The sequence below is a fragment of the Eumetopias jubatus genome, unplaced genomic scaffold, assembly GCF_037043125.1.
Source record: "Eumetopias jubatus isolate StellerSeaLion01/CBP00866 unplaced genomic scaffold, mEumJub1_p1.0 scaffold_14, whole genome shotgun sequence".
NCBI classification, from domain to species: Eukaryota; Metazoa; Chordata; class Mammalia; order Carnivora; family Otariidae; genus Eumetopias; species Eumetopias jubatus.
In genome coordinates this window covers 63,779,494-63,796,320 of record NW_028274820.1, presented here as the reverse complement: position 1 = coordinate 63,796,320, position 16,827 = coordinate 63,779,494, and the positions used below count along the sequence as shown (strand labels likewise).

At 43.6% G+C, this 16,827-nt stretch overlaps 1 protein-coding gene across 1 annotated transcript in view; it reads right to left on the bottom strand.

The window, feature by feature from the left end:
• Positions 1-1,607: 1,607 nt before the first annotated feature.
• ITPRID1 (ITPR interacting domain containing 1) overlaps positions 1,608-16,827 on the bottom strand; it is a 71,003-nt gene continuing 55,783 nt past the window's right edge. Inside the window, 5 exon segments of the mRNA XM_028119318.2 lie at positions 1,608-1,913; positions 2,587-2,698; positions 3,472-3,599; positions 10,272-11,573; positions 11,969-12,051. Coding sequence (XP_027975119.2) covers positions 1,608-1,913; positions 2,587-2,698; positions 3,472-3,599; positions 10,272-11,573; positions 11,969-12,051 — 1,931 coding nt within the window.

Here is a 16,827-nt window from a genome sequence, read left to right as displayed (position 1 = left end):
CAAACTTTTCAAAATCTACATTGGAGAACTGGAGACAAACAAGAGAGCCTGGAGTCTGACCCAGGGAAAGAGTAAAAAGTTTAAAAAGATTAGAAAGGAAAGCAATTTGGGGGTACAAATGCAATATATCAGGAACCAAGTTGGGAATGGAAGCTGAAACATGATGCAGGAGCCAAAAGAGGGATGTGGTCAAGGGAAATGAGGCAGCAGGAGATAAGGAGAGGGGCATAATAATTGTAGGGCACAGAGGTTGTCTGGTGCAAGACTGCTCTGGGAAGGATGATCCTGTGACTTCTCTCTAATTCTCTAGGATAGCCTGAAAGGACTCCCTGGCTACTCACCCTAGGTCAGGGTAATATGACCCAAGGGATGTCCAAGGGAGACCACTTTGGCAGAGGCCAGTATAGCTCAGAGAGGAGGAAGCTAGAGGCAGTTAGGAAGCCCCTCTGTTGGGTCTTCACCAAGTATTAGGTTCTGGAGGGGCTTCTGGGAATGACATTGTGTCAGTACCTTCGGCAGTGATGTGATAATTGATTTTGAGGGAAGAGGGTGAAGGAGGACGAGGAGACGATGTGAAATTGTGGTTCTGAGTCTACACGTCAAGGAGAATGGCAATGCCACGGACAGAAAGCATCAGGAAGAAGGATCCTGGCTCTCAGGCTCTGGCATACAGTCGGCCCCTGGACTTCCTCTCCCTCCACACTCCCATCACGCATGTGCTCAGCAACTCTGGCTGGTTCTGTCTCAGGGCCTTTAAACTTTCCATTCCTTCTGCTTTCAGAGTTCTTTCCCCAGAATTTCACATGGCTTCCTCTTCCTCACCATTCAGGTCTAAGCCAAATAACCTCCTTTCAGCAAGGCCCTGCTTGTCACCCTCAGTAATGCCGTTCGATTTTCTTCCATACCACCCCCTACAGTGTTCCCACACTGTCTTCTCCATGGCATTTGTCAATGTTGAAATTATCTTGTTGGTTGTTCTTCTTTTCTTCGCTCCCCATCCAACTCTGTATGAGTCACAGCTGTCTCCAGCATTCGAGGATCTCCTGGCACATGGTAAGAGCTTCATCGATGCTTCCAGGGGCCAACCGCCTCAGGGACTTCTGGGGCCTGGATTTTCTTTCCCTCATCTGTTGTCACTTCTCAACAAGGCCTTCCTGACATCTTGATCTCAATCAGACTCCCTTCTATGTTCTCTTTCATAAAACTCTGTGATTTCCTTCAAAGCTCTTTCACAGTTTTCAAGTCCATATGTCTTTATGTGTGCACATTCTACCCCCCCCCCGGTAGACGCTAAGTTTCCACAGGGCAAAGACTGGATATCATTTTTACCTAGATGTCTATATCTATATTTATATCCATCCATATCTATCTACATCTGGGCCGCCATGTTTTCCCAGTGCCAGGCACATAGGAGTAGGTGCTCACTTATTCTGTATTGAATAAATATTGAAATATTGAGATTCTCTTGGGTGGAACCACAGAGTAGAATATTTTTAAAAATAGCTGAAGAGGGTTTGATAGACACTTCTTGGGGGCAATTTAGATTTCCTTGTCTGGCCAGAATGTGCTCTTACACTTTGTAGGAAGGTCATCAAAACCACTCTGATCTAGAGGAAGACATTCGTACCGTTTTCCCCAGTAGGACAATTCGACAAAGGGGCGGGGCCTGACTCTGCCTCAGCTGGAGGAGACATCCTGGTGCTGCTCTCCAAGGTGGGTGGAGAGAAGGCAGCCAAATGGGTCACCCTTGAGCTGGGAGCCTGCTAGCCCTCGTGGGGAGGAAAGGCAACCAGGCGCGCCATGGCTGGGTGGACTTTAGCACCTGACGTCTGGCCGTTCTTTTCTTCTGTCCAGTTACAGTCATGCAGGTTTGGACAGTGTTCAGGTTGTTCCTCTGTGAGAAGCTCAAGCTGCTGAAAGAAAAATAAGAACAAAAAGGGTGGGCAATTTAGCATATTTGCCCCAAACAGCTAAGCCAGACTTTTGGGAGAGGTACTCCTGGGTGGGGAATTCTCTAGAGGGGACTCTGTGAGCTAGCAGCAGATTCTGGCAATGACTAAGCCATACTAGCTCAAAAGTTGTGTTTCTTATTCTCATCGGGAAAATGGTTAATAATAATTATTATTAATATGTATCGCTTATTGGGCGCCTGGGTGGCTCAGTCGGTTAAGCGACTGCCTTCGGCTCAGGTCATGATCCTGGAGTCCCGGGATCGAGTCCCACATCGGGCTCCCTGCTCGGCAGGGAGTCTGCTTCTCCCTCTGACCCTCTTCCCTCTCGCGCTATCTCTCATTCTCTCTCTCTCAAATAAATAAATAAAATCTTTAAAAAAAAATATGTATCGCTTATTTACAGGGCAGGAGGAAAGATTGGCATAGGAATTAGACGACCTGAGTTCTAATCCTCAATTGCCACCAGCTAGACATGTGGCCTTGAGCAAAGGCTTCACTTTTTTTATACTTAAAATGGAAGTGTTGGCCCATAATCCTAGAATCTGAACTGATCGCACTATCAGGTTTCTGACTTAATGCATTCCTCTAGCGGTCGGCAGGACAGAGTCCAGCTTCACACCCTACTGCCCCGTACCACTAGAATCTTGTCTTTGATTTGCTGAGCCCGGTCTCCTAATTGAAACTCCAGCTCTTCTACCTGCTGCCGCAGGGCCCGGCGGAGAGTCTGCAGCTGTTCGGCCTCCTCCCTGCAGGTAGAGAATGGAAATCGACCACATTTCCCATCACCTCCAAGCGCAGTCCTCCATCATCCCTCTCAAAATGTAGGTCAGTTCTCTGACATTTCTTACAAGGGAAAGTCACCTTCTTTATTTGTATCAGTGGCAGACACGGTATATCACCAGGGTGGGTGTTCCTTCTTTTTTAAACAACTCTATTGCAGAATAATTTGCATACCACGGAGTTTACCTATTTTAACAGTCCAATGCAATGATTTTTAGTACATTTGCCAAGTTGTTTCACTCACCACCAGTCAGTTTGGGATCACTTCCCTCTGCCCAATAAAAACTCCTGCGCCCCTTTACAGTTAATCCTTCCCCTACCCCCCCCCACCCCCCCCCCCGCCCCGCCTCAGGCCCAGGCAACAGCTAATCAACTTTTGGGACATATGCTTTTCATCTATGTGAAAATAATGCAGATTTTCAAAACTCTAAGAACCCCCAATACTTACATTTGCATAAGCCCCATTCACGTTGATGGAAGATATCCTGCTGTCTATCCCCATGACTGCCCATCTTCTGACCTCAAATAGCCTTGGCCTTAAAGAGAAAGTGTTGCTATCTAGCAAATAGCTCTCACAGACCCCCAGTGAGAAAGCAAGAACAAGAACAGGAAAGCCAAGGAAAAAGACTCATTTCTCATTAGTCCTCCTCCCTGGTGCTCATCTGTCCTGCCCTGATTACCTTTCCTTGCTCCAGGTGTGTGTGCTCTACTTACTGTTACGACTCTCTTCGATAATTACCTTTCCTCCTCTGACATGTCGCTGCAAAAGAGTGCCTGCTGTCCTGTAAGGTGCTGTTCAATTTCCTCCAGATGCTCCCGGAAACTCCGGCACACCATCTTCATCACTTCCATCTCGTGGACTGTGCGCTGAGAACAATTAGAAAGAGCTGAAAAGGAAGTCCTTTCGGATTCACTGCAAGAGCTCACCACGGTGGAGCCTGCCTTCCCCCTGGGGCTCCCTTGTCTGCAATGAAGCCCTGTCGCTAATGTGTGGGGAAGAATAAAGAGGAAAGCCCAGCCTTTGGCTTCTCCAGGCAAGCAGAGGCAATACTTGGCTGGGATGGGCGGCAGTTGATTGATTGTTGATTGGCTCTTGGAGACATTATGTCCCGGAGACAGGACGGCTGTCTGAAGAACTAGGTGATGTAGGGGTACAAGGACGCAGATAAAGGATAGCAGGAGGGAAAGGGCCAAATTAAGGGCTTGTGCTTAGGAAGGCTGAGTCCTGTTAAATCTTGTTTAACTTGGGCTTTGAATACTGCCTCACTCGGCATCTCAGTAACGTTGAACACATCTGTCCCTATGGTATGTGTTTGATTAGAGAAAGTCTGCTTAGAATATTTTTTTTTATCAGTCTTAGCCCTGCTTAACTGCAATCCCTGATGGTGAAATCTGCAGGATCAGCTCCATGTGGCTAACAAGCTCATCCGGAGTAAGGCAGGCATCATTTAGGCATCCCACTCTCTTCATGAATTGGAATCTAGAATTGAACACTGTCTGTGCTCCCCGTCTTGCTCCTTATTGTTCCTGATGTGAACCGTTCTTTAAATCTTACTTTCTCTGCATGACTGTGCTTCTGCCTTGGTTTCCGAATATATATATGTACCCTAATATCTATCATCTATCTATCTATCATCTTCCTGCCAGCCCCTAAGTTCCGTCCATTTGTTGGGAACCTGATGATTTGCTGAGTTCCTACTAGCTATCCCCCTTGTTTTCCAGCCCAGGTTGGATCATGCTTTGAATAGATGCATGATCCAGAACCCCAGTATCTCCACCCATCTGACTTTAAAGCGACATTAATGCTTGTTAGACCCTAATGCTTTCTCTACCAGGCGCATGGGTTTGACTCCCCTCCCCGCCTCCCAGAGTAGCATGGCAGAGGCTGGCTAGTTGCCTGTTAAGTGTCTCTTCCCCCTTTATTCACATGAACAGACTTCTAATACCTTAGGGCAACAATGTGTCTAACAAATGACATTTCCCAGCATCCCTTGTAGTAGGATGGCAATGAGATGGAAGTGGAGAGCATGGAGTGGGGCTTCTGGAAAGCTCTTTCAAGGAAACTGATTTTCATGGCAGCCCTCTTTCAACCTTCTTTTCTTCCTTCCATGGAGACCAGTCTTACAGCTGTGTTAATTCTTCTTAGCTCTGTTTTGAGGAAGTCCTGGATTTCTTACTCTTCTCCTCCAAGCCCCATGGCCAAGATCCTGGCAGCTTCATGGCTACTTTTACTGGAATTGTCATAGTAGAAATACTTTCCTACAAGTGATGCTTTTATACTGAAAATTCCTCATCATTTTGCTATGAGAGTTCGGTTTGATTCTGTCCCCTAATTTTTATATATGGATAACATATTTTACATGGCAAAACTCTCTAATTACTTTTGCTTCAGTGTGAGTACATTCGAACCAGTCAGAGGAGTATTTGAAGTGTTACTGATGTTGGCAGTCATGCTTGAAAGGTGACTACAATTATGGCTCTTGAAACCAGAAAAGATGTTAGAGACTGTGAAGGGTTCTTTTTATAGAGAAGTGTTCTGACACAGAAGGGCAAACTGATTTGTCCAAGGTCAAAAAAGGGCAGATTTCAAGCCTGATTCATTTCTTTTCTTCTCAAGATCTAACTAAGTCACAGCAGTGTGGCTGGACACAGGGACAAGCTATTTGTCCCTTAGGACTGAGCTGGTTGAATGGTCCTAGTAGATTCCTACAGGCTGACCAAGTTCTAGGAATGGTCAAGGCCAGGGGCATGGAGATATGATACTCAAGTAGGCTGAGCATTAGAAACCTTAAATTTTGCGCTTCATCTAGTTATTTTGGGGTAACCCTTTGTGATTGGAAGGCACGTGGGGCTAGGATGTAGGGATAACTCCTGGCTGTTTGGTACCCGAGAAGGGAGTGAGGTGGAAGATTCTGAAACACTGCCATCTTCTGGTCATTTGGAAGTACTAAAACTACATTTCAGCTCTAGAACAGGTATAGAATTCGTTTTCAGAGAAAAGGAAAACTTAGGCAAGGAAAAAAAAAAAGAGGCTGTTTTGAACTCTTTCTTCCGATGTAAGTGCTGGGTTATAACCCAGAGTCAATTCAAGGTCTACTCAACTGACTCAAGCGCATTAAAACAAACTTTAATAGTAAGAGCAAGAAACCACCAGAAAACATTGAAACTTCACTTTTGAATGGCTCATCTGACTTGTTAAGCTGTGTATGCTTTCTTTTTATGTAAACCTAAATCATGAACATCATAGAAGAATTTTCTAATATCCAAAAATCTAATTTCAGATGATCTTATTTTCTTTTCTGGAAAGTTGTTTTTAATTACTAAATTATTTTGAAGAATTCACATATACAAAAGAATGAATCATATCAACAAACCATGGTGACGCACAAGACCACAAAAATAGCATTTACCAATTAGTCAAGTGAGTCTCTGCACTGTTACGTACTGCTCTGTCAGGGGAGAGGTGGGGAAGTTTTTCTGAGTCTTTTACCTAAAATTGCTCTTACTTTCAACACTCGCTCGGAACTTCCATTGAAAGGTAATAGATAGGATCTATCCCTGCCTATAATCTGAACTTGGTCCAAGATTAATTGTCCAGATAAGTTGTTTTATAAATAACTTTTGTAACCCTAGTTAGCATCTAGCATCTCATTTAGGGACATTCTTCTCCAGAATATTTTTCAGGCCTTACAAACCCAGACTCACTCACCATAGATAGCTTTTCTCTCTGTTCCTGAGTTTGTTCTTTGGCTTAAGTAGCCTGCCCGTTTTCACTTACTTTTCTGCAAGTTGTCTGTGTGTCTGCGTGTACACCTGCCCACGAGTATAATAAGGCACATGTAAAAGACTGTTTTCTTTGTATGTCTGTGGTCCCTTGACTCTAAATAAGGAGAAATGCATTGTCATCTAATAAAACCCGAGATAGTATGCATTTCAGGGTGTATAATGTCAGATCAATTTGATGTGAAAATACCTTTTTTTTTTTGGTATAATTGTGAATTCTAGGGGAGAGCAGCAGAGGCAATATGACACAAGGTTTTAGAAGACATGAGATGGTGGCATGCACACTCATTTAAACTCCTACTCATTTGAAAGCTACACACAACCCTGAAGATGGCCGTGGTGCATAACAGGACACAAATCCCCTATATGTTCTGCAGAAGAGCTGATGTCTCATAGTGTCAAAGCAAGAAAAAGGTCTATTTTCAGTTGTCAGATCTCCCCACACAGCTGGGGCCACCTCGGCCCAAGGTCAGCGAGAAATGAGGAGAGCTCTGCTCTGCATGAAAGGTCACTCACCCCTGGAGCTGACCCAGGCTTAATCTTTGGTCCCTGTTCTCAACAGTGTCCTTCTGCCTCGCTCCCAGAACCAGTCCTTACCCTGTACCTGGCTCTGAGTTTCCCCAGGGCCATCTCTCAGAAGCTGTAGTGCTCTGCCTGCTGCTGGGTTCCCAGGCGCTTCATGCCCACTTGCTCCTGCAGTTTCCAGAACCATGCTCCTACAAATTCATGAGGACACTCCCAAATACCTTATAAACCCTTTATGTCTTATTAAAACCTTTCATATTAATGGTTTTGCTGGGCTGTACTAACTGGTAAGCTACGCTGTCTGGATGCTGTGGTTTTCCTGGCACCTGTCGTCAGGCCTACCCTCTGAATAACTGAGCCACTCCAGACCCTGGTGTCCCTTTTGTCTGCACTGATTTGTCACAGTCACCTCAACCATGCTAAATACCCTCATTAGGTCTTTTCCACTTGTGCCATGGAAGGCTGAATTACCCTTTTTCATTTGTGGCTATATAACTGAATAAATGAGAGGCTAATTGAGTACCATATACAGCTATTGCCATAGATACTTGATTATTATATTGATAAGTGAAATGATAGTGCTTCCCAAAGACAATTTGATGACAGACATCTAGCTTCTTAGTCTGTGGATACATGTTTGTTATTTCTCTCTTTCTCTCTCTCTTTTTTTTAGAGCAAGCGAGAGAGAGAGAGCAAGAGCATGAACGGGAATGGGGCGGCGTGGGGTGGGGAGGGGAGGGGCAGATCGAGAGGGAGACAGAGATTCTGTAAGCAGGCTACGCAGGCTCCACGCTCAGAGTGTGGAGCCCCATGTGGGGCTCAGTCTCACGTCCCTGAGATCATGACCTGAGTGGAAATCAAGGGCAGACACTGAACTGACTAAGCTACCCAGGCGCCCCTATTTCTCTTTTTAACCCAATCAGTAAATGATTTCTATTGTTTTTAAGAGTTGCGATGTGAACAGAAACTAGACAGTATCTTATTACGGAATAAATACCTGCAACATTTACATTAAAAGATTGACATTGGGTATATCTAAAGAGACCTTTTCTTCTGGAGTTTTTAGCACAATTTTGATTTTTATTATTTTTAGTAAAATTAAATATAAAATGAAATATGGTTTAATTTATATATCCTTGTAGAACTTACCTTAAAAATGTAAATTAGAAAAAAATCTTCTTTCAGGATATTTTGGACCAACAACCTGGTTTACATCATGGAAACTGGAGTACCTAATTGTAGGATTTAATATTTTTTTCCCTCTACAACCTCTTAAAATGTTATCTCCTCCAGCCATCGCTCATATCTAACATTTTCCTGTATTAACTATGTAGCCAAGTATATGTTTATTTCCTTAAAGCAGAGTTTTTCAACCCTGACGTTGTTGTTATTTTGGGCTAGATAATTCTTTGTTGGGTCGGGGGCTGTCCTGCGTGTTGTAGGATGTTTAGCAGTATCCCTGACCTCTACCCACTAATAACAGCAACGCCTACCCCAGATATGGCAACCAAGATGTCTCCCAACCCTGCAAAATATTACTAAGGATCGGAGGAAATTATCCCCAGTTGAAACCCACCACCTTACAGCATTTAAAATCCCTTAATAAATATCAGTGATGATGATGGTGGTGACGACTCCTACTACACTCTAGGATTTGAACCTGGATCTTTTGATAGTCCGATGGACCTCAGCCTTTGTTCTTCACTCCCGTGAAACTTTCGGATAGTATTATATGCAGAATTAATCTCAATGACTTCCTTCACTATTTCAACCCTTTTAACGACCCACTTAAAAATACTCCAAATGCCTCAAATCTTGCAATTTGAAAAATGATGTAGTAAATTACTTCTTTCATTGATTCTCTTTCTATGTTTATATAACATTTATGCAGATTTCTAGATGTTGAAGGGCTATGTAGTAACTTGCCTTATCTTTCACATAATCACTTTCTCATGTTGCTATTACACTTCTACAGACCTAGGTATTTTAAAGTTAGACACATCATTGCCTGGAGTGTGTTGTCTGAGAATTTGGTGTCAGCTAGATCTGAATTTGAATCTGAACTAACCACTTATTAGTGGGGGAAGTTGGAAACTTACACTCTCTTGGTTCTAGGTTCCTCATTTGTAAAAGAGGGTATATATATATGAGGGGCTCAGGATTTATGGCATGGGTGAAAATGAAGGTTACTCAACATATGGTAAATAAAGTAATTAGCATAGGCACTCAATAAATATTTGTGGAATTAAAAGAATGGGAAGGTAACCTGTCAGGCATCAAAGAGTAGACGCTTAATAAATTACAGTTGCCCTCCACTCTCCTTTGAACAGCAGTAGCCCTGTGTTATCTGTGCCACCTTTCTGTTTTTTCACTTTCAGTACAGGTGGTTTCATGTGTGATGCTCTTAATTTTTTTAATGAATGGTTAACCTTGACAGCCTAGATCATTTCTTACCTTGAGAATCACGGTAAGAGGGGACACTAGAAGGACTCACTAAATGCTTATTGATTTATCAGAGGCTGAACAGATTGGGGGTCATTCAGTTTTCAGGAAACTCAATGTCCCCTTTTAAATAAACTCAGCCAACATGGAGCAGGAGTCCCTCTGTGTGACATAGAGCTTCTAGAGAAGCTCTAGATTCAAGAGCTGAACAATAATAAAACAGTGATGAAAATTAATAATAAGAATAAGAGCCACTCAGCATTTTCTAAGGCTTTCTGTGGGCTGGGCACCGTGCTGAGTGTCTGAGTGTGCTGAGTGCTTTACAAGTTTTCTCTCACTCAATCCTAAAACAATCCTGTGTCCAAGGCATGAAAAGTCTCCCTATTTTACAAAGCAGGAACTAGGCTCAGAGAGACGTAATGGTTTGTACAAGATTATTCAGTTAAGTGAATTTAAGACAGAGAATTGTTCAGTTAGACTGAATTGTAGATGAGGTAGAGATGCATTAATGTTTATAACCTTACACGTGAATTTATTGTTCTATATCCCCTCTGTCAAATGGAAATTGGTAATGAAATTTGTCTCCTCACTTCAGAAGGTGACTGGACGTATCAGATAAGAAGAAACTTGTGAGAATATATCGTAAGCTGTAAGGCACTCTGCAGATATTACTCATGATTTGAGATGGAAAGGTATGCCCTGAGAGCTTGCATTCAGGAGGCCTGAACATTATCCCTGAGGGGTTGTGGCTCCATCTGCCTTCCCCTCTTGGCAGAGATGAATACTTACAGAACACAGCTCCTTCACTGTAGTGTCCTGAAGGACGTTCAAAGTCTTCACGAACTGGGCTTCCAGATGATGATGTGAGCATGGGCGGTGCCTACAGGCTGAGGGCACAGGGCCGGGGCTCTGCCTCTCTGAGTGGCAGTGGGGATGGTGATGACAGCAGACACAGCAGTGGGTGGATACAGAGTGGCAGATGCCCGCTGGGTAGATATGAGGGAAGCCTGTGTCTAGAGAGACGGATTTGGTGAGGTGCTGGGCCTTGGTACTTGGAGCTGAACACCAATGCCAGGGCCTAGGCTCACATATATTGGTCTGAACAGAAACATCACAGCACTGTCTCGATTTTGTCTCCAGTCCTGGTTCTGTTGTGGGAGCAGGGTCACGCACAGTGCATCCTAAAGTTATTCCTTTAGAATCAGTCCCCAAAGCCACAGCATTCTGAGCAGCCGATGCCAGATTGGAGGACATCTGGATTGTCACAGACTTGGAACCAACAGTGTTTGAGTCAGCATTTGGAGGAAACTTTTCCATCTCAGGTTCTGCTCTGTGTGGTATGTGACCCAAAGCACTACATACTGGCTCTATGTGGGGAGTATCTCCAGTGGGTTTATCTAGGTGGAGAATGAGCTTTTCGGATGTTTGGATAAGGTCAACTGTATAGGACATGACATTACTGGGCTTGGGGACATGCTGTGGTGGGCTTTCTCCTGTCAGTGAGGTATTGTTGGTGTCTGGATAGGGTTTGTTGTTTTCTGCTCCTCTTGGGGCCTCAGAGTCTACTCGAAGGAGCTTGTCATGAGCAGGATCAACTCCAGGAGATCTTTGGGACTTGCAGTGGTGGGTTTGCATGTAGGTTTCCCCAGCTCCCTCAAGCTTCCATAACCCATCCTTCACTTCTGTGATGTGGGGCACCCGAAACCCCAGAGGACAGTCACATCTGGAGATAACTGTGCCCACCATGGCCTCAGCTTCAGTTTGGGGCATGGGCAGGTGCTGCCTCAGATGGCTGTCTTTCCTCGGGTGTTCTCCTCTGGTGGTCTCGGCAAGGGCCATATCTGGGGTCAGTGGCTCTGGTGGCTTCTCCGTATCCTCAAACGGAGACTCTTTCTCCACCGTAGATGTTGAGGCCTTTTCTTCCATGATACTCCAGTCTTGATTTGAGAAGGCTGTGCTCACCATACTCTTGGAATCAGAGTCATCTGACTCCTGCTGGCAGTCCTGGGGTGGTACTAGGCACTGGCTCTGATCCTTTGGCTTTCTACACCCATTCTCAGCAGGAATCTGGCTGCTTGGCAAGGAAGGCATCTGTGTGAGAAACCAGGATAAAGGCAAATGGGTCAGAAGGGTGGGGGAGGCGCTAAGTTTAAGACGTGTATGTGTCTTTTTCTTATCATTACCACTGACTTAGGAGTCAGAAGATAAGGGTTACAAGCTCAGGTTTACTTTAGTTCACTACTTTAACTAAGCCCTTCCGTCTATGAGGCTCAGCTTCCTTGTTTGGCAAAATCCAAAGAAAATAAAAAGGAAAGGAATGCTAAGCTCTCTGGCACCTTGTCTAGTGTGACTCCAATCCCCATCCCTTGGCTGCCTATGGTGCATGTCTTCCAAGGGCTGGCTGCCCTTTCCGAATGTGGTGGCGTGGCGTGCTTTCTACTTATCTTTCCTTTTGCTCCTATTCCAACCCTCCAGTGGCCCTCTACCTGCAGGGGCAGTGGCTCCAGGGGGTCATCCAGGAACCCGCTGCTGTCAGACTGGCAGCTGTTGTCTCTGTTCACTGTGGCACCTGTGGAAAGAAGTCAAGAGGCCTGGAGTCAGGGAAGGGAAATAGGCTGTCAGCAGGACTGAGATCAAACCCTCTCTGTGCCGGACAGGCTGCAGATCCTCAATAAATGCCCACTGCCCGGAGATAGAGATGAACAGGGGAATTCCAAGGATTTATTTTCTCAATTGTCAGAGGGTCCAGGTAAAATTGTGTCACTGGTTTCCTGATACAAGGAGTAAAACACGAAATAAAGGAGAAAGGATGACCATCCCTTAAGATGAAATAGCAAACGATTGTGGATGCATCTTCAATAAGGGGGAGAAAATCCAGAAGGAAATGCGTAGCTCTTAAATGCCAAGCTGACAAAACAATAAGAAACAAAATGTATATATCTGTGTGTATATATTTTGCAATGAACTGAATATTATGTCTCCCCCACCCCCCCAAAAAAATCATGCATTGAAATCCTAACCCCCACGGTGATGGTATTATAAGAGCTCTCATTAATGGGATTAGTACCTTATAAAATACCTTATAAAAAAAGACCCCAGAGATGAGAGACCCCCTTGCTCCTTCTACCATGTAAGATGACCATCTGTGGACCAGGAAGTGGGTTCTTACCAGACACTGAAACTGCTAGCACCTTAACCTTGAACTTCTAGCCTCCAGAACTGTGAGAAATAAATGTCTATTGTTTATGAGCCACCTGGTCTGTGGTATTCTGTTATAGCAGCCCTAACTGCCCAAGACACATATATATATTTTTTTTAACTAAATGTTGGATAAGAACCTTACTAGCTTCATGTGGACTCTATTTGACTATAAGTCCATGCTCATGTTTTTAGACTGCTTCTCTTGTCATTGCAAAAGGCTGGAAGGGGCAGAGAAAGAACAATGTTAAGTGAGGGCAGGTAATGACTCTGTAAATATGAGCATCTGAAAATTCTAAATCTATCTGAACTTTTACCATAGATATTATGTTATATTAGCAGGGGTGGGGGATATGGGTGGCTACTAGAGGATGAAACTGCTGAAGATTAAATTGTAAGATTTTTTTCTCCTACCTAATGAGAAATGCTTTATGCGTTAGAAGAGAAGGTCGCCTGGGAGGAGGGTGGTTGGGGTGTAGCCCTTCTATAAGAAGAAGGAAGAAGAGCCTTATTTATCCTGGGAGAAAATGTTGGATGTGGGTCTGGGGAGTGACCTGAAAGGAAAAAAAACCTGATTGTTGATGGATGTTATTCATGGCTATTTGGTACCTAAGTGAGAAACAGGGAATTTGCCTTCGCTTGAAGAACTAGCTGCTGCAGAAGAGTTCAAAGGAAAAAGCAAACAAACAGCCCAGGCTCTGCTTAAGTGTTCTGGATCCAACCTTCAAGGGCAGCCCCACTAATAAGGATTAACAGTGCCTCATCTCCTTGTAGGACTCTCTCCCACCAGTCTTAACTGCCCATGTGTCTGAGCAAAGACAGCTGGTGGAGACGTGGTTCCAGAGGTTCCAGCCCAAATTCCAACTACCTCACCCTGTGGTGAAAGTAAAGAGAAGGAAGCTCAGCTTTGTAGAATCAAAATTTATAAATTCCATAAATTTATTATTTTAACTTCAATTAAAATGAAAGTCTAAAAATCAGAGGATGTAAGTTTTTTGGTGGCTCAGTCGGTTAAGCGTCTGCCTTTGGCTCAGGTCATGATCCCAGGGTCCTGGGATCGACCCCACATCGGGCTCCCTGCTCAGCGGAGAGTCTGCTTCTCCCTCTCCCTCGCCCTTTCCCCTGCTTGTGTTCTCTCTCTGTGTCAAATAAAAATCACAGGATGTAAGTTTCTAATAGCTGAATCCTAGAGACATGGAAGAAATTTGAGAAAACAATTCTTTTGATCTTGTTACCTCTCTTATATAGTTAAGGGTAAAATATGGAAAATATTTACTGGTTATAGACCGAAAGAAGACTTCTGCTTCTGGCAAGCTGAAGTAATAGGAACTAGATTTTCCTCCCACCTGAAACAACTGAAAAACTGGACAAAGTATGTGAAAAATGGTTTCAAGAATATGGGCGTCAGGGGGCGCCTGGGTGGCTCAGTCATTAAGCATCTGCCTTCGGCTCAGGTCATGATCCCAGGGTCCTGGGATCGAGCCCCGCATGGACTCCCTGCTCAGCGGGAAGCGTACTTCTCCCTCTCCCACTCCCCCTTCTTGTGTTCCCTCTCTCGCTGTCTCTCTGTCAAATAAATAAATAAAATCTTAAAAAAAAAAGAATAAGGGCGTCAGGTAATTAAAAATGGCTGCCGCTGAGAGGCAGGAAAAAATAATGTGAGCCCTATAATCACCCAGCTTCCTGCCTTGAGATAGTTCACAGGCTGTGATGTAGCAAGGGAAGGGGGACCCAGGCAGAACCTGGCAGACTCCCTGAGTTGAAGAGAGAAAATTAAACGTCCGGAATGACTGAGCCAGCTAGAGTTTGCAGGGACGAGTGGGAGAGAGGAGAGATCTTCACAAAGAAAGAACTCACAGAAACCCTCCTGAGTATTTAGCTGAGGGCTGATCTGCTCATGTGTGTGAGGAAACACCAGAGGCTGGGGAAAGAATCACTGGAAAGGCTTAGAAAACATAGTGCCTAGCATTCCCCAGGCCTGGAACAGTGCATGCTTCCATCAGCCAGACTCCAAAACCTCACAATTCCCAGAGCACTTGTGGGGCAGAGTACTCAGAAGAGTCTTACTTCAGGAGTGAGGAATAATTAGGTCTAGAACAAGCATTTTTCCCACATCACAAATCTTAAAAATGAGACCCGAAAGGGCCAAACTGTTTCCAAGTCACTCAACTGTGTCCCAGACCTAAGCTCAAGTGTATTTATAGAAATAAAGTAATATCTAGCACCCACAAGGTAAAATCTACAATATCTGGCATCTAATAAAAAATACCATGCATGTAAAGAAGCAGAAAAATATGACCCATAAGGTCATATTTTGAAACAAACCTAGAACTGACAGAGATGTTAGAATTAGCAAGCAAAGACTTTAGAACACTTATTATGACTACAGTCCATACACTTAAGAAGCTAGAAGAAAGATTAACTATGTCATAAGGGGAGACTGCTAGATATTAAAAAATACCCATTTGCAATTCTAGAGATGAAGACTCGATGTCTCAGGTAAAATTTATACTGGATGGGATCAACAGCATTTTAGAAATTGCAGAAGAAAAAATAGTGAAGCTGAAGACATAGCAGTGGAAACTATTCCAAATAAAAGACAGAGATTAAAGAAAAACATTTTTTAAAAATCAAAAGAACATCCTCAGTGAACTGTGAGACAAGCCAAGTAGTGAACACATAAGTCACTGGAATATCCCAAAGAGGAGGAGAAACATTGGAAGAAATGTTTCAAAGGAAAGTTTGTTTCAAGATGTTCAACAAACCCTAAACACAAGAAATATGAAGAAAACTATACCAAGGCACATCAGAATGAAATTGTCCAACACCAGTGATAAAGAGAAACGTCTTAAAATCAGCCAGAGACAAAAAGACACGTTATACACAAGGGAAACAAAGACAAGGAAAGCAGTGAGTTTCTCACTGGAAATGATCCAAGCAAGAAGACAGTGGAGTGACATCTTTAAAGTACCGAAAGAAAAAAAAAAGTGTGGGTAAGCTTTTTAAAAAAATATTTATTTATGTACTTAGAGAGAGAGTGCACAAGGGTAGGGGCAAAGAGAGAGGGAGAGAAAGAATCTCCAGCAGGCTCCCCTGCTGAGTGCAGAGCCTGATGCAGGGCTTGATCCCAAGACCCCGAGATCATAACCTGAGCTGAAATGAAGAGTTGGACCCTTAACTGGCTGAGCCACCCAGGCGCCCTGAATGTAGGTACATTTTTAAAGATTTTTTTTAATTCTCTAAATCTTTTAAAATAACAATAGACAATTTAAACAAAAAATAATAACACTGTAGTATGAGGTTTATAACAAAGACTTAGAAGAGTAAAACCAAAAACCAATACCCCCAAAAAACACCTGTTATAAAATTGAGTAGTTTGTGTGGTAGGAACTCCCTGTGAGGTTTTCCTTTAACTGTGACGTACAATCTTTATAGAGACTTTAGCCTGTTTAGAAGAATATTTGTTTACTTGTTGTCAAAGGAAATAGTGTATACATACTGTATATTTATTATAGGAAATTTACTTGTGTGATATTTACACAATATGGTATAATATTTAAGACTCCACTGCTCTTGTTATAATGAGCTCAACCAATATTAAAACTCTTTGGCTCCTTTTAGAGTTAGAAAAAAATCACCTATTTTTCTCCTTTTAACAACTATGGGTATGAAATCGGTGATGATTATGGCAGAAACCGTTCAAATGCTCAATGCAGGATATAAAGTATTTTTCTGGCACTATACAAAGGGCCCTGGCCACTTTGTTTGGAGCCCCTCCACTGAATAGCCCTACAGAGTGGGGTGAGGGACCCAAGAATTTTCCACACAAGCCTCCCATCCCAGTTTATGAGCTTCAGGACCCATGGCAGCTTTTCTACTTAGCCCCCAGAGCCCTTTTGCAGTAGATAGACCACGGGACAGGAGGGAACAGGATGGGACTGACTGTACCCTTCACTCTCCATCCCCATACCATGTAAATGTTAGGGGTCCCCGAGATACTCAACAGCAGGGTTGAAACTTGCTGAAGGATGGACAAAACAGCTTTGGAACCCCTTCTTGTATCTATATGTTTTGGTGCAAGATTTGCACAGTAAGCTGTGAAGGACTCCCGGTACATCATTATCCTTTAAACTTTCTAGATGATCCC